General features: G+C 44.1%; 1 protein-coding gene across 1 annotated transcript in view; it reads right to left on the minus strand.

Annotated features, from left to right (window-relative positions):
- The window catches only part of LOC142201125 (fibrocystin-L-like), a 152,763-nt gene that overhangs the window by 63,755 nt on the left and 70,447 nt on the right, over positions 1–18,561 (minus strand). The window contains exons 28-39 of the mRNA XM_075271950.1: positions 18,295–18,394; positions 18,047–18,166; positions 17,477–17,638; positions 16,209–16,330; positions 15,095–15,420; positions 14,251–14,390; positions 12,884–12,988; positions 8,743–8,928; positions 8,156–8,326; positions 7,450–7,664; positions 5,673–6,657; positions 12–257 (exon numbers count right to left, since the gene is read on the minus strand). Coding sequence (XP_075128051.1) covers positions 12–257; positions 5,673–6,657; positions 7,450–7,664; positions 8,156–8,326; positions 8,743–8,928; positions 12,884–12,988; positions 14,251–14,390; positions 15,095–15,420; positions 16,209–16,330; positions 17,477–17,638; positions 18,047–18,166; positions 18,295–18,394 — 2,878 coding nt within the window. The remainder of the gene's footprint in view (positions 1–11; positions 258–5,672; positions 6,658–7,449; positions 7,665–8,155; positions 8,327–8,742; positions 8,929–12,883; positions 12,989–14,250; positions 14,391–15,094; positions 15,421–16,208; positions 16,331–17,476; positions 17,639–18,046; positions 18,167–18,294; positions 18,395–18,561) is intronic.

Consider the following 18,561-nt stretch of genomic DNA (forward strand, 5'->3'; position numbering starts at 1 on the left):
TCTGCACTCACCTTGACTTGGAGAGACCCCAGTCATTGTAAGTTCATAGGTGAATCTTACTTTGGATCTTGCAAATCCCTTCATGTTCTGGAATGAAACAGGGAACGTGCCACCCCAGTGATCTCCGACAGTGCAGTTCAGCTGGCTATCAGACGCCGCTATGATAGAGCATGTGGCATTGCCAATGGTCACGGTCATTTTTGAGGCATCCAAACCAAAACCTGAACCGAACACTATGATGTTGGTTCCTGGTGGCCCTGAGAAACAAGACAAAGAACAAGATTCATGATCTGACAAGTAATCTTAATTTCCAACTCTCATTGTTCACCAAATGTAAAAAGTGATGAGGAATGTAGATTTGGCTGACAAAGAGGGAAATATGTTATCAAATGTATTGAATGGAAAGCCTGAAGAAGGCTGAAATTTGACAGCTCACGCTATACTGTAGATTTGACTATTAGTTCCAAATTATTTACCTCCTTCCATAGTATGGATGATACATTGCTTATTGGTGAGGGTCCAACCACTGAGATCCCTACTGATCCTGACAATAGGGGGTGTTTTACTCCTATGGGGAAATTAGAAGTAGGTGCAGACACCCCCCAATCCATTCATTTCAATGTGAGCGCCAGAAATAGCTGACGTACAGCACTCCGACACTCCCATTGAGATAAAGGGGATGGGGGCTTTCAGCTGTCGGATCAACAATGTATGTAAAGGTGAATGAAGAATGACCATGCACAGGCCTAAAAACTCTGGGCCATCTCTGGGTGAAGACTATGGAAGAATTCCATTCCATTGCTAACTGGACAATGTCAAAGGTGTAGGGACTAGAGATGAGCGAGTACTGTTCGGATCAGCCGATCCGAACAGCACGCACGCATTGAAATGAATGGACGTAGCCGGCACACAGGGGGTCAAGCGGCCGGCCAGCGTCAAAGCGGAAGTACCAGGTGCTTCCATTCATTTCAATGCGTGCGTGCTGTTCGGATCGGCTGATCCGAACAGTACTCGCTCATCTCTAGTAGGGACATATCCCCAACTGGTAACTAGAGATGAGCGAACAGTGTTCTATCGAACACATGTTCGATCGGATATCAGGGTGTTCGCCATGTTCGAATCGAATCGAACACCACGTGGTAAAGTGCGCCAAAATTCGATTCCCCTCCCACCTTCCCTGGCGCCTTTTTTGCACCAATAACAGCGCAGGGGAGGTGGGACAGGAACTACGACACTGGGGGCATTGAAAAAAATTGGAAAAAGTCATTGGCTGCCGAAATCAGGTGACCTCCATTTTAGACGAATAGTGGATTTCAAATCCGGGTCATATGAGAATGTGAACTTTGTGACTATGAGACAGGGATAGCTGTACAGGCAGGGATAGCTAGGGATAACCTTTATTTAGGGGGGAATGTTATTAAAAATAACTTTTTGGGGCTCTATCGGGTGTGTAATTGTGATTTTTGTGAGATAAACTTTTTCCCATAGGGATGCATTGGCCAGCGCTGATTGGCCGAATTCCGTACTCTGGCCAATCAGTGCTGGCCAATGCATTCTATTAGCTTGATGAAGCAGAGTGTGCACAAGGGTTCAAGCGCACCCTCGGCTCTGATGTAGCAGAGCCGAGGCTGCACAAGGGTTCAAGCGCACCCTCGGCTCTGATGTAGGAGAGCCGAGGGTGCACTTGAACCCTTGTGCACCCTCAGCTCTGCTACATCAGAGCCGAGGGTGCGCTTGAACCCTTGTGCACACTCTGCTTCATCAAGCTAATAGAATGCATTGGCCAGCGCTGATTGGCCAATGTATTCTATTAGCCTGATGAAGTAGAGCTGAATGTGTGTGCTAAGTACACACATTCAGCTCTACTTCATCGGGCTAATAGAATGCATTGGCCAGCGCTGATTGGCCAGAGTACGGAACTCGACCAATCAGCGCTGGCTCTGCTGGAGGAGGCGGAGTCTAAGATCGCTCCACACCAGTCTCCATTCAGGTCCGACCTTAGACTCCGCCTCCTCCGGCAGAGCCAGCGCTGATTGGCCGAAGGCTGGCCAATGCATTCCTATGCGAATGCAGAGACTTAGCAGTGCTGAGTCAGTTTTGCTCAACTACACATCTGATGCACACTCGGCACTGCTACATCAGATGTAGCAATCTGATGTAGCAGAGCCGAGGGTGCACTAGAACCCCTGTGCAAACTCAGTTCACGCTAATAGAATGCATTGGCCAGCGCTGATTGGCCAATGCATTCTATTAGCCCGATGAAGTAGAGCTGAATGTGTGTGCTAAGCACACACATTCAGCACTGCTTCATCACGCCAATACAATGCATTAGCCAGTGCTGATTGGCCAGAGTACGGAATTCGGCCAATCAGCGCTGGCTCTGCTGGAGGAGGCGGAGTCTAAGGTCGGACCTGAATGGAGACTGGTGTGGAGCGATCTTAGACTCCGCCTCCTCCAGCAGAGCCAGCGCTGATTGGTCGAGTTCCGTACTCTGGCCAATCAGCGCTGGCCAATGCATTCTATTAGCCCGATGAAGTAGAGCTGAATGTGTGTGCTTAGCACACACATTCAGCTCTACTTCATCAGGCTAATAGAATACATTGGCCAATCAGCGCTGGCCAATGCATTCTATTAGCTTGATGAAGCAGAGTGTGCACAAGGGTTCAAGCGCACCCTCGGCTCTGATGTAGCAGAGCCGAGGCTGCACAAGGGTTCAAGTGCACCCTCGGCTCTCCTACATCAGAGCCGAGGGTGCGCTTGAACCCTTGTGCAGCCTCGGCTCTGCTACATCAGAGCCGAGGGTGCGCTTGAACCCTTGTGCACACTCTGCTTCATCAAGCTAATAGAATGCATTGGCCAGCACTGATTGGCCAGAGTACGGAATTCGGCCAATCAGCGCTGGCCAATGCATTCTATTAGCCCGATGAAGTAGAGCTGAATGTGTGTGCTAAGCACACACATTCAGCACTGCTTCATCACGCCAATACAATGCATTAGCCAGTGCTGATTGGCCAGAGTACGGAATTCGGCCAATCAGCGCTGGCTCTGCTGGAGGAGGCGGAGTCTAAGATCGCTCCACACCAGTCTCTATTCAGGTCCGACCTTAGACTCCGCCTCCTCCAGCAGAGCCAGCGCTGATTGGCCGAATTCCGTACTCTGGCCAATCAGCACTGGCTAATGCATTGTATTGGCTTGATGAAGCAGTGCTGAATGTGTGTGCTTAGCACACACATTCAGCTCTACTTCATCGGGCTAATAGAATGCATTGGCCAGCGCTGATTGGCCGAATTCCGTACTCTGGCCAATCAGCACTGGCTAATGCATTGTATTGGCTTGATGAAGCAGTGCTGAATGTGTGTGCTTAGCACACACATTCAGCTCTACTTCATCGGGCTAATAGAATGCATTGGCCAGCGCTGATTGGCCGAATTCCGTACTCTGGCCAATCAGCACTGGCTAATGCATTGTATTGGCTTGATGAAGCAGTGCTGAATGTGTGTGCTTAGCACACACATTCAGCTCTACTTCATCGGGCTAATAGAATGCATTGGCCAATCAGCGCTGGCCAATGCATTCTATTAGCGTGAACTGAGTTTGCACAGGGGTTCTAGTGCACCCTCGGCTCTGCTACATCAGATTGCTACATCTGATGTAGCAGTGCCGAGTGTGCATCAGATGTGTAGTTGAGCAAAACTGACTCAGCACTGCTAAGTCTGCATTCGCATAGGAATGCATTGGCCAGCCTTCGGCCAATCAGCGCTGGCTCTGCCGGAGGAGGCGGAGTCTAAGGTCGGACCTGAATGGAGACTGGTGTGGAGCGATCTTAGACTCCGCCTCCTCCAGCAGAGCCAGCGCTGATTGGCCGAATTCCGTACTCTGGCCAATCAGCACTGGCTAATGCATTGTATTGGCTTGATGAAGCAGTGCTGAATGTGTGTGCTTAGCACACACATTCAGCTCTACTTCATCGGGCTAATAGAATGCATTGGCCAATCAGCGCTGGCCAATGCATTCTATTAGCGTGAACTGAGTTTGCACAGGGGTTCTAGTGCACCCTCGGCTCTGCTACATCAGATTGCTACATCTGATGTAGCAGTGCCGAGTGTGCATCAGATGTGTAGTTGAGCAAAACTGACTCAGCACTGCTAAGTCTGCATTCGCATAGGAATGCATTGGCCAGCCTTCGGCCAATCAGCGCTGGCTCTGCCGGAGGAGGCGGAGTCTAAGGTCGGACCTGAATGGAGACTGGTGTGGAGCTATCTTAGACTCCGCCTCCTCCAGCAGAGCCAGCGCTGATTGGTCGAGTTCCGTACTCTGGCCAATCAGCACTGGCCAATGCATTTCTATGGGGAAAAGTTAGCTTGTGAAAATCGCAAACTGACAGGGATTTCCATGAAATAAAGTGACTTTTATGCCCCCAGACATGCTTCCCCTGCTGTCCCAGTGTCATTCCAGGGTGTTGGTATCATTTCCTGGGGTGTCATAGTGGACTTGGTGACCCTCCAGACACGAATTTGGGTTTCCCCCTTAACGAGTTTATGTTCCCCATAGACTATAATGGGGTTCGAAACCCATTCGAACACTCGAACAGTGAGCGGCTGTTCGAATCGAATTTCGAACCTCGAACATTTTAGTGTTCGCTCATCTCTACTGGTAACACTTAATTGGCAATTTATCTGTATATTTCCAGGAACAGCACAAAACAGAGGCCCAGAGTTACTATTACGGTTATGACTAGACATGGATGGCTCATCTTTGGTGCAATGTGGCGCATCTAGTTTGCACTAAAATGTTTCCCAGAAAAAAGGGCTGTGGCTTAAAATGCACCAAAATTTGGTCCTAAACTTCAGATTCAAAGTAAGGCAACTAAAAGGTGGTATCAACATAGACTAGGAGTCTAAAGATATGGCAGATTTATGAACCAGCATCAGCCACTGTGATAAATCTGGCATATTTTCAGACTGTCTAAGTTTGCAATGTCTATCTGTTAGTAAATCTAGTAAGAAAGAAGATCCAGAACTGTTGCATTATAGGAAGTACAATTATGTACTAGATCAGACACGTCAGGAAAGTGGATAAGTCCTATTTAGAGATGAGGAAACCGGTTTGGATCAAACTGAATTTGATCTGGAATTTCAAAAAGCTTCAGGTTTGGAATGAACTTGACACTTTGGGGGTACGTCACTCACACACCACTATTATACTATGGAGTCTCAGACCTCTTAGAATAATAAATGTAGATGCGTAAACATAATAATCAATAATACTCACCTTCCCTCTTCTCTCCTGGGGATTCTCGTGGCGTCTGGCATTTCCCTTCCAGCCTCCTGGGTGACATCATGTGCCCCCGGAGGACCTCTTAGCCCCAATCACATGGGGTGTACCAACATCAGGGCACTTGCATTGAAGGAGGTTGGAAGAGGACCCCGAGGAAGCATGAACGCAATGAGGATGCCCTGGTGTCTTGTTTATTATATTTCTGCACCTCCACTTATTATAATCTGGGATCTGAAGAGATCCGAGACTACAATAAAAGCACTTCCAGTTCCTGATGAACAAGTTCAACCTGAAATGAATCTTTGGACCAAACCAACAAATCCCAGAATGAAACAAACCTTCAGAAGTTAGCCCTCCTGTAGTCCCCTTAAAACATTTTATAAGTAAAGTCTTACCTGTGTCTGGAAGAATTGAAGTTATTGTTGGGGTATCGGCTTCGGAGTAGATGAAGTTGATTGGTGGGTAAGCAGTAGATGGTATACGGATGTTCACACTTGTAATTTTAGCAATGGTGCTGGGAGGAGTAATGCACTGGAGACTGCCCGGTGTAACGGCTGTAACTGGACATGGCGCACCACCTACTTGCACTGTGGTGTTGACAGGATGAAATCCATTCCCTTGTATGAGTAGAAGAGTTCCACCTAAAACACTTCCAGAAGGTGTCAAGAGGGCGGCTACAGCAGGACTGGTCAGGGTGAAATACCCCTGAGCCAAGCCTTTACTTAGTACAGTAACTGTGACCGGATAGTTCCCGGCAGGAATGGGGTCTATGGTGCATGTTATATATGTGTCATTGACATTTACTACATATAACTTTCTGCCACCGACATAAACAACTACATCATTAACGTCTGCGCCAAAGCCAAGACCACTGATGTAGATGGTGGTGGAAGTGTTTCCAACCTGAGCTGGGTAAACATTGGATACTTGTGGTGTAAGTGCACTGGAATAGGTAAAGCTGCAGGATCCAATGCACCGGGCCGAGATTCCCTTCACTGTGACCCCAAAATTAACACTACGTGAATAACTGGATAGCGTGTCACATACAATATCTGTGTAATTCACAGATACAACGTTACAGCCTAACCCCGTGACCATGACACTATTATTTACATTTATGAACCCGGACCCGTGTATAGTAATTCTGGTCGATCCTGTTGTTGACCCAGTGACTGGAGAGACATAGTCAATGTGGGGTAGTAGGGCGAATCTCCTATAAGTCTCATTTCTTACAGAGTTTATAGCATTGCCCAGGTTATTTACTGTAAGTGACACCATTTGTGCAACCCCAATATCCATTGAGTTCTGGGGATCCAGGCGACATGTAAGCGAATTCTTGTCAGCAGAAGACACAACACAGGGATACCTGCCCACTGAGACCTGAGATAAGACACAAGAAAAGAGAATTTTAGCAGACGGAAGTAGAAGCCTCAGAGAATCCTGATATGTTAACTAGATTTAGTGAAATAGACTCTTTCAGGGAGATGTAACAAAAATGGTTCAGGGGAAAATGGAATAGTTGCCCATGATGGTTAGCTTCTGCCACCCATTATTCAGAGGTACATTGAGAAATAATAGACTCAGCTTTATCAGCAAACTTCAATTAGCTGAACTGATTGTCCTGCCAGCAGAGTTGTGAGTGACGTCACTTGTCCTATCTCACAGATATGTGGTTATGGAAACTTTGAGTAAACAATGGGAGGAATAAGTTCACATAGCAGGCAAACAAAGCAGCATTTCAAATGCAATATATTTAAGAAAAGTCTTGAATTAAAAAAGCTACCAGCATAGATAGGCTCCTTGAGATGGGACAATCCCTTTAATAAATATGGTGGAAGTTTCTAAAATCCCAAAGGTAGGTTCAACTTTATACGTAAATGCCTGGTACCTGCTGAGATGAGTTAGCTGGGTGACTCTTTGGGAGCAGTAACGCTAAGGTTATTACACTTCTCTGCACATGCCCCCTACATGTACATCATTCCCACTGAAGTCAGGTGTATTGACCTCAGCTTTACTGTGTGCAAAGTGCATGTACTGGTGGCCCTCAGTGGACTCATCTCAGGCGACCATCATTGGAGAACCGTGGCACAATACAGAGGTAGGACTCTAAACCCCTGCTGCTTAATGACTTGACAGGTTCCCATTAAGACAGTAAGTAATAAAGTTTTATACCTGGTTGGCACAAGTAAGGTTGCTGAACCCGGCTCCGGTGATGGTTATTAAATCATAGATTGTTCCAAAGTTTGGTGTAATGTTGGTAATAACGGGAGAATAACACTCGGAGAATGCAAACTGTATGAACGTGTTACTGGCAGAGGGGGTGGTGAAATAAGGGCACTTTGGATCTTGAGTGACGCAGGAACTTGGCAGTCTGGGGGGTGGCGGAGCTGTGGAAACATCATGGCAAACAATATATGATAATACTCTTATTGTACAACAGCTTTAGTGGTTTAGTAAAGAGATTAATAACCAGTGGGGTTCTGAATGATCACAGGGCCATAACAAAGACAAAAAAGACTCCCCTTTCAGGTGCCATTTGACACTAGCACACTCCTAACCAACTTTGACAGGAACTTTTGGTGCCTCGGTTCCATTTTCATGACATAGTATAAGACTACTTTGCTACCATTGTAACTCCTATGGTATATTATTTTGCAGGTTCTTAAAACCTGCTCAGTTTGGGATGCAAAAAGCCAAGAATGGGATCCATCTCCATACAGACACCATAGCAGATGTCTTGGCTGCCTTGGATATGTTCAGAAAGTCTGGTCTGGGATATGATATTAATTTTAATATATTTACCCACACCCATTAATGTAATCCACAGCTGTCAAAAAGGGGCACTCCAAGGCTGAGATCTCTAGAAATAGTCTCTTACCAGAAGCATAGGTGGCCTTCATTCCTCCAAGAAACACGCGCACTGGACTGCTCTGGTCATCAATGGGATATACGTTGACCACTCCTTGCATAACTATGGTGTTGACATCATTAACATATCCACTGCTGTAGTAGTAAGTACCCGGAGATGTGAACTGATATGAAAAGACACCTTAAAAAAGGAAACATTAATATTATTACCACGCAAACTAATGTCAATGAGCTGTGCCACCAGATGTACAATATAGGATAGTGTGTAAGGGAACCCCAAATTGCGTTTCTATGTATTATTATATTACATGTAAAGCACTGAGCCATTGGCTTTTATACGTCACAATTACTGGTGGGAATGGGGTGGGGTTCTTTGATGAAATATTGGAGTATAGCAGACCCATATACTGTTCTTGCAGGGCTCTCTGCTGTCTGTGGCCGCCCCCAGTCCTACAGTTGATATCAATATCAATAAAAATGATCCGCTTTCCCATAAGCTATGAAGACTTTCTTATGATACAGTAGCCAAACATGAGAGAATTGCACTAAAATAATCCCCTTCCAGGTTAATAAAATACTGATACAGTGGGTACAGACCTGAGGGTACACGATCTCCACTGTTGAAGGCAATTCCATCATAGGTGAAGTTTCCAGGACTCGACACTGAGAATACTCTGTATCCAATACCCGTGATGAGCGGCTGAGAGTTCCATCGCCAAACTACAGTGTCTCTGGTAAATATCACCAGGCGTGATGGAGACCAGGCGTAACCAGTGCCGTACACTAAAGAAAATATACAATTATTAATCTATGTGAGCCAATTGTTAGAGATCATCTAATGTGAATTTGTACTTGAGGGAGTTCTACAAATTTGACTATAATCCTACAACCGCTGCAGTCCATAGGGAATACATAGAGCTTCCGGCAGCTCAGGACAAAGCTGTGGACTGAAGATCACACTTACAGTATATGCAGACGACAGTGAAATCAGTATATCAGTATAGTATCAGCATATTTATAATCAAAATATGGGTCATGATCTATATTTGTCTGTTTTCATGGATCTCTCCATACACTGCAGACAATGCACTCTCTCGCAACCCCAAACCACTATTCTCCACCTTCAACTCCCTCCTCCGTCCTCCCGCCCCCCCTCCGACATCACTTATCTCAGCTGACGACTTCGCCTCCTACTTTAAAACTAAAATTGACACCATCAGAGATAGCCTCACCCTACTCCCCCGACAATCCATCCACCCAACTACTCGCTGCTCCCCATCCTTGACCTGTTTCTCCTTCATCACTGATGAAAAACTCTCCTCCCTAATCTCCAAATCCCACCTCACCTCCTGCGCGCTCGACCCGATTCAATCACATCTCATCCCCAAGCTCACCGAAGTCATCACCCCAGCCCTAACCCATGTCTTCAATCTATCCCTAACCAATGGATCCTTCCCCTCTGCCTTCAAACACGCCACTGTCACTCCTATACTTAAGAAACCGTCCCTCGACCCGTCCTCTCCTGCCAACTATCGTCCCATCTCACTGCTCCCGTACGCCTCAAAACTTCTTGAGCAACACGTCCACTCAGAACTCTCCTCCTATCTCTCGTCCAACCTGCTCTTTGACAGACTACAGTCAGGCTTCAGACCCCGGCACTCCACTGAAACTGCCCTAACAAAAGTCACCAATGACCTGCTAACTGCCAAAGCCAAGCGCCATTACTCTGTCCTCCTCCTCCTCAAACTCTCCTCTGCCTTTGACACAGTTGACTACTCCCTCCGGTTAGAAATTCTCTCATCCCTTGGTATCTCAGACTTGGCCCTTTCTTGGATCTCCTCATACCTCTCCGACCGCACATTCAGCGTCTCCCACTCGCACACCACCTCCTCAACGCGCCCTCTATCTGTAGGTGTCCCCCAGGGCTCCGTCCTAGGACCCCTCCTGTTCTCCATCTACACCCTTGGCCTGGGCCAACTCATAGAATCTCACGGCTTTCAGTACCACTGCTATGCCGATGACACCCAAATCTACATCTCTGGACCAGACATTACCTCCTTGCTGGCCAGAGTTCCAGATTGTCTAGCGGCCGTAGCCTCCTTCCTCTCCTCCCGCTTTCTCAAACTCAACATGGATAAAACAGAGTTTATCATCTTCAGCCCATCCTGTATGGCCCCTCCACCCGACCCATCTATCAAAGTTAATGGAATCCCACTTACCCCTGTCCCACAGGCCCGATGCCTTGGGGTAACCCTGGACTCCGACTTATCCTTCAAACCACATATTCAAACCCTCAACACCTCTTGTCGCCTCCAGCTCAAGAACATCCACCGAATCCGCTCCTTCCTCACCCCAGAAACTACCAAGATGCTCGTCCAGGCCCTCATAATCTCCCGCTTAGACTACTGCAACACCCTTCTGCATGGACTCCCAGCAAACACCCTCGCCCCCCTCCAGTCCAGCTTAAACTGCGCTGCTCGCTTAATCCACCTCACCCCCCGATCTTCATCGGCTGCTCCCCTCTGCAAGTCCCTCCACTGGTTACCCATAGCCCAGCGAATCGAGTTCAAGCTACTAACGCTACATACAAAGCCATCCACAACCTGTCCCCTCCATATATCTCTGACCTCATCTCCCGCTACCTGCCCACACGTAACCTCAGATCCTCCAACGACCTCCTACTCCGCTCTGCCCTCATCCGCTCCTCACACAACCATCTCCAAGACTTCTCCCGTGCATCCCCCATACTCTGGAACTCCTTACCACGACACATAAGACTGATCCCCACAATCACAGGCTTCAAAAAGGCCCTGAAGACTCCCCTATTCAGGAAGGCCTACAACCTCCAATAACACTATCACTGCACCGCCATCTGCACAGTCTCCCCCTCTCCTTCTGTCTCTACCCCCTTCCCTCATAGATTGTAAGCCCTCGCGGGCAGGGCCCTCTACCCCACTGTGCCAATCGGTCACTGTTAGTATGATATGTACCTGTATATTTTGTGTATTGTATGTAACCCCCAAATGTAAAGCACCATGGAATTAATGGTGCTATATAAATAAACAATCCTATTAATATTATAAATGTGAAAGTTTGTGAGTTTGTGGGTTTGTGGGTTTGTGTGTTTGGATGTTTGCATGTTCGGATGTTTGTTCCTCAATCACGGAAAAACCGCTCCACCGATTTGACTGAAATTTTCCACAAACATAGTCACTACACTCGATTAAATAATAGGCTACTCTTCGTCACAATAGCGCACATACGTTTGTGCCAGGACCCCCACAAAACCCAAACTCACAACACCATCTCTGCAATCTCACACACTTTGGACCATAGCAAGCCACAAAATTCATATTGCCCTCTACAGCCTCGCCCCTAACCCCACACAATCTCATATACATATACTTTACCACCTTAACGATACTCCAGGAGGCGCTCTATAACGCTCCGGAGCAGCCATGTTTGCCGACCCCCACCGCTCTGACAATCCGCGACACCGCCCACCCATGTAAATACCCCTAGGCGGTCTAATAAATGCAAAAAAAAAAGTTTAAAAAAAAGTAAAAAAAAATATAAAAAAAAATAAAAAGGATTAAAAATTCAAATCACCCCCCTTTCCCTAGAACACATATAAAAGTAGTTAAAAACTGTGAAATGCCTACATGTTAGGTATCCCCACGTCCGAAATTGCCCGCTCTACAAAGCTATACAAATATTTTTCCTGTTCGGTAAACGCCATAGCGGGAAAAATGGTCAAAAGTGCCAAACCGCCATTTTTTCACTGTTTTGATTCTGATAAAAATTTGAATAAAAAGTGATCAAAGCAATAACATTTCCCGAAAATGGTAGAACTACAAAGTACACCCGGCCCCGCAAAAAAAGACACCCTATACATCCTCATACACGCACGTATAAAAAAATTACGGCTGTCGGAATATGGCGACTTTTCAAAAAAAAATTTTTTAACACAGTTTTGGATTTTTTTGAAGGGGTCAAAATGTAAATAAAACCATATAAATTTGGTATCCCCCGAACCGTAACGAAACACAGAATACAGGGGACATGTCATTTTGGTTGCACAGTGAACACCGTAAAACCAAAGCCCGTAAGAAAGTCGCAGAAATGCATTTTTTCTTGAAATCCACCGCATTCTGAATTTTTTCCCTGCTTCCCAGTACATTATATAGAATAAATAATGGTGGCATCATGAAGAAAAATTTGTCCCAGGTAAAATTAAGACCTCATATGGCTCTGGGAGCGGAGAAATAAAAAAGTTATGGGGTTTAGAAGGAGGGGAGTCAAAAACGAAAATCAAAAAATGCCATCGGCGGGAAAGGGTTAACTTCAAATACTTCTGCCCCAAAGTCACTATGTAAAGTTTCTCACAACACCGTATATATAGCAGCTCAAATACAAAGTAACTGCAACACAAAAGTCTCACGTATTCTCTGAATTACAGCAAAAACAAGATACAAACTTACATTTCATATCCCATCCCTTATACACAGTACGAAAACCTTACCCGCGCCTGTATATACCCACTGCTACAATCACCGCAGACCAAGTCGCGGGTACCAGCTAGTAATAATAATAATAATAATAATAATAATAACATATGAGGAATCCATGAAAATGGACGGCCCTTGCATGTAAAACATATACAGTACATATATACATTGAGTATAACTCCCATTTCTTTTTAATGTTCAGTGTGACGCTAGCAGCATATTGCACTCACTTGAATCTTTTCCGTCATTTGTTACCGTATATACTGTTCCAGGTCTTTGAATCACACAGATCATCTCATTGGCTGAACTGACCGAGACGTTGCATGGTAGGGAGCCTAGAATATAATATACCTATATAATATTGCATCAATGAACTTTAATTTGATAGAAACATAATAAAGAAGCTGAACTGATTTTTCTGTGCTATTGTGTCGGAGACATTTGGTGAATGTTTTTATACTTTATATATATTATTCTACTTTATTAACCTATATAACTTCCTTTTTATTAGAAAACAGGCTGAAAGATTCTTCTTAGTAACCCTCTAAATGAGCTGTTACAGGGAAATGTCCGTATACATGTATATTGTAAGTATGCAGAACTGAACCAGATCGGGGACGTGTCTCTGGATTTTTCTAGGTATCGGACGGAAGAAAGCTGAGACTCTCAAGGTTATAGTATATCTATAAAAACCTGAGCTATCACTAGTTAAAAACACAATTGGGAATTTGAACTTAATATGCAGAAAGTTTATGGTGCCTGTAAAATCACATACGGACTGAGTTTTTAACTAGTGAGATCTCTAATTGTTTTATAGCTACTTCAATCTTGGCAGCAGATGAAAACTGAGACTCTAAGCTTTCATGTGATACCAGACCACACATACAACTATCGAAGTGATCATTCCCTCTTATGTAAATGCTTCAGTTCTATATGATGAATTGAGTACAGGTGTATGGACAATCACTCCCTTGCGACACTTAGTTAGAACATTGCTAATGAAAAATGTACAGCCTGTTTTCTATTAAAAGGAAGTTAGAGAGGTTAATAAGGAAAAATAAAATAAAATGAGACTTTAAAGGAACCTCAGGAATGGCAGGTGTGGGGGTAAAACATAAAAAAATAATACTCAGCTATCCCCAGGCCTTTATTGTCCAGTCCCAGTGCCTTTTTCCTTTTGTGCTTGGATTTGCAGGGCCGGATGTAGAGATGCTCACCAAGTCAATCACTGGTCTCAGCGGTCACAGATGAGAGATCGGTGACATCTCTCTGATCGGATTCCTCCTACTGAGCAGACATGTGAACCTCCCTATTTCTGACCTGATGAGTCTGGGCATGGAAAGTAAAGGGGGCAGGACGCAAAGCACTGGGGTTAGGTGAGTATGACTTTATTTTACACCAATCCCTTCTCCGCCCCTGAGGTTCCTATCATTCCTGCATAAACCCTTTAATGGGGCAAAACGTCAGGGAAAGCTGGGTGACACCATGTTGTAAGCTGAAATGGGGGCCTATTGTTTGTCACCAAACATTCCCAGGCAGAGGTATGACTGTATGTAATTTCTAATAGAAGCAGACACCTCATGAAATTATACGTTACCTATTTGTACTTTATTTTCATTTGGGTCAAGACTGAACCCGGCTCCTGTCAGTGTGACTCGAGAACCTCCATACAGGGATCCATATTGTGGGGAGATGCTGTTCACTTCCAGAATATACTCAACTGAGGCTTTATTGTTCCTGTTGCAACAAAACATGGACAAATTGTAATATGTCCACTGACTACTTGAATGGTTGTTGTAAAAATGACAAGCTGCAATATCAGACATATCCCCTAGGCAAAGATGGCGCTGCTTTTACTGAGTCAGTAGTAGTTGGAGAGGATAACAGATGCTATGAAGAAAGGTAACATGCAGAAAACATATATCCTTCATGTAGATGCAATCTGGATCAACAGCAAGCCCATTAGTCCAGGGTTGGAGATCAACAATACAGTCCATTGTGATGCCAATCTATGTTATTCTCCCAGTTTATTTCTCCATGAATCTCTATATGAAATCAGAGGTATATACAGAGGTACAGTATGGGCCCATAGAAGTAGAGGTTATATGGTATGTGGCCATATAGTACACCTAGGAGGACATATACATGCAGTCATTGCTTCTTACTGGGGTTGTCCTAATTGCTAAAGTCCCACAAATCAGTTCATAATGTAGAAGGTGAAACTGTAGATGGCCACACATTTCCCTTGCAGTTGAAAAATAAATGGATGAACAATTCATATATGTTTCTGCCAGGTCGGTGAAAATTACGATGATGGAAAGTTATATGGTGGCTTGGGCTGTTTACATGTAGTATAACTCTCCTCCAAATAATCATAGTCATCCTCATGAGTCCATAGTAATAGCTTTATTAGAGAAAAATGGTTAGTTGGATAATAATACCTGGATATGGCAAATCCCCAGTTTCCGACTTGTACCAGGACGTTGTACTTCCCCGGAGGAAGTGCGGGCAGAAGACATGTTATACCGCTTGGAGTCCAGTCCAGAACCTCGCATGGTTGATTCCCAAGAATTACAGCATTGCCCGCTGATTGACTTTGGAAGTTATTCCCTGAAATGGTCAGGGTTGTATTACCCAAAACACTGCTGGTACTTGGGCTGATTCCAGTGATGGTGGGGGCCAGGTAAGACGTAAAATTGAAGGCATTTTTTAAGGTTTCATTGAGTCCATTTGTGAAAACAAAAACATCAGCAAAGCCTTCTGGTCCCTGAAAAAAAAAAAATATTATTCATGTATAGGGAGATGTTATAAAATTGGTATTTCAGTCACAAGAAATAATATATACCATCTATGGTTCTACTGAACTGTAGGGATGTATAGTCATTTAAAGGGATCGTTTAATTTAGAAAACCAAAGTCCATACACTCTGTTGGGGCACATGGATATCATAGATTGGGCACCCCACCTGGGAAGAACCAGAGTGAAGATCTGCTTACGAGCTCCAATATTTTTGGAAATAACCAGTTCACTTCAACTATTGATTTTCTAAGACATTAATACAACCACTGCCGGTACCAAACTGAAAGGGACAGTTTCACATCAGATATTTAGGTGTCCGAGCAGACAAGGGGGTGCGGTTATGACACTGTCCATCTCTGATTGGACAACGTCAAGGAGATCTGAAACACACCCCCTTGTCTGTTCCTGCCTGACACCACCCACTTGACTGTACATGGACTAATTATCATATCAGGTGCCAAACCTTGCTCATGATTGGTGGGGGTTCAAGAGAATTCCAACTGAACTGAAATCAGTCAAGCAGCCCCTATTAGAGAGTGCAAAGTCCTGGAGTTGGTGGAGGTGGTGAAAGGTTATCTTTAAAGTAGGAACATTTCTTAAATCTAACAACGGGACATGCAAACTTCTACATAAAACTAATTCATTAAAAAAAAAAAAAAAGTTCCATAAAAAGGAAGAAACTCATCACAAGTCAATACTTTAGTAAATCCTAATGAAAGCAATATTGCTATAACATAATGCAAGCCATGAACTTACCGCAGAGGTGCGACATGTAATCACAGTCAGATTGGCAAAGACCACGGCACATCCACTGCCTTTAAGTTTCACCGTAGAGTCGGTACTAAATCCAGAGCCAAGAATTGTTACCAATGTGCCTCCTAGAAGGGGAAGACATTGTCAGTGATAACACAGAAAGATAGGGAACCTTGTTCGGATTCCACCTGCAAAAAACACTGTGTGAACATACCCTGACAGGGTTTTTTGGACCAAAACCTGAGGCGGAGGCCGCCTCAGGTTCCAGGCCAAAAGACTGATAGCCACAACTGAATGCCGATGCGCTGCATTGGCTTCCAGTTGTGCACTCCGCTCCGGATTAGGCCCAATGAATGGGCCTAGTCCGGAGGAGGGAGTGTCTTCAGGCCGAATCGAGAGGCAAAACGGCCTGAAGAATGAGCACCTCGCTTCTTTTTTGGGAAGCCGGAACAAGCCAGCTCCCGGAACAAACACCTGAATGGCTCCCATTGATTTGAATGGGAGCCATCTTTTTGGTCATGATTTTGAGGCGAATACGACTCAAAATTCTGACCAAAAAACCCTGTGTGAACTTGCCCGAAGACTTCAAATTGATGGCTTATACTTAGGATAGGTCATCAATATCAGATTGGTGGGGTCCGACATTTAGTAACCCCATGGATCAGTTCTTTTCAATACAGTTTCTGGAGATAGAAACCGACAACTCCATTTGTGGTGCGGTGGCATATTATGCTTAACTTTTTTTTTGGTGATGTTGTATTTAATTTTCCATGTTATGTATATTTTTTTAAAAAAAAATCCTAAAAATCTTTAAAAAAAATTGCAATTTCAACTCTTGGCACTAAGCCTAAAATAGTTGCAATGCTCTGGGGCAGACCCTAATGAGAGTTTTCTAGGCATGCTCTGGGACCTATGCAGAGGTCATTGTATAAAATCCTCTTTTGTGACTGGTGGATTCTGTTTCTTATCTACATATACACGATAGATGTGACCATCAGTGTGCTGATAACTAAGGGGGCTGCTGTAAAGAAATCTCCTATGGCCAGAGTTATAATAATAATAATAATAATAATAATAATAATAATAATTATTATTATTATTATTATTATTATTGTAGTATTTGACCTAATGGCCAGAGTCAGAACTGCAGAATTCTTTGGAATTTTTAAAAACATAAAATTGAACATTTTAAAAAAATTCTTAAAAATAAATGTTTAATATAAAACTTGATGAAAAAATTAGCTTTCTGGTGACACATTCCCTTTAAATACCTGCAAGGCTTCCAGACGAAGGTGTGATTGAGGAGATGGTGATCGGATAAGTAAAAGTGAAGTTTTTTCCATTTGATACTGCAAGTCCGTGTTTTGCAATGTACACGCTGATTGGGTACGTTCCTGCAGTTTCTTTCTGAACCTGACATCGAATTTCTTTATCTAAATGTAAAATACATACAAAAATAAGAATAAAATAAGTCACCCTGAACATATGATGTGATATCTGACATGTATGTATCAACAAATGGTCGTCTAAACACCATCCACTTTTATAATGGAAGTCGTCCTGGTGATCAGTTGATTGCTGAGACTAGTGGCCACTACAGTACAAATGAAGTATTACATTCTGTCCATGCAAATAAATAGACGCCCATGTAATACAAAGACAGGCCAAGTCAATCAGCGCCGGAGCTACTCTTATTTATGGGCTCTCCCCTTTTCTAATGGAGTGGGTTCTTATTGGGGTTGTCCCTCTATGACATACATATGTATTGACATGACATATGAAATGCGACCGTCCAGAGACAATGGAAATTATTTTACTCTATTTGGTGAAGTTTAACTTACCAGTGAGGGCAAGAATGGTGCAAGAGTAGTTTCCAATGGTCACATAGGTTGTGTCATTGCCAGTGCTGTTAGAAAATCCAGCCCCATTTATTACCAATATCCTATTATCTCCACTGACATCTGAAAAATAAATGTTAATAGTCTATGTTTGTCTTAAAGGAGAACTCCAATGTTAAACAACATATTATAAAAGTCTTTAAAAAAATTGTTATTCCTATCAAAGGTAAATTATTTGTGTCCATCATTACCTGTACTGATAGAATAGATGGCTGGTGTCTGTACGGGATCCCAGGTGTAGTCACAGTTTCCAGAACACTTAGAAGGAATCCCATTTATGTAGACTTCAACCTATAAAGTTCAAGCAGAGATTTATTGTTCCGCTATGTTCACAATCGCACCGTTAAAATAGTGGAAGCTCAACAGACACCATTGACTATAATGAGATCCATTGGATGTCCATTCTTTTGACATCAGCAGCACATAGTACATGTTGTAGGTTGGCTTGTTTGGTATAT

The sequence above is a fragment of the Leptodactylus fuscus genome, chromosome 4, assembly GCF_031893055.1.
Source record: "Leptodactylus fuscus isolate aLepFus1 chromosome 4, aLepFus1.hap2, whole genome shotgun sequence".
NCBI lineage: Eukaryota > Metazoa > Chordata > Amphibia > Anura > Leptodactylidae > Leptodactylus > Leptodactylus fuscus.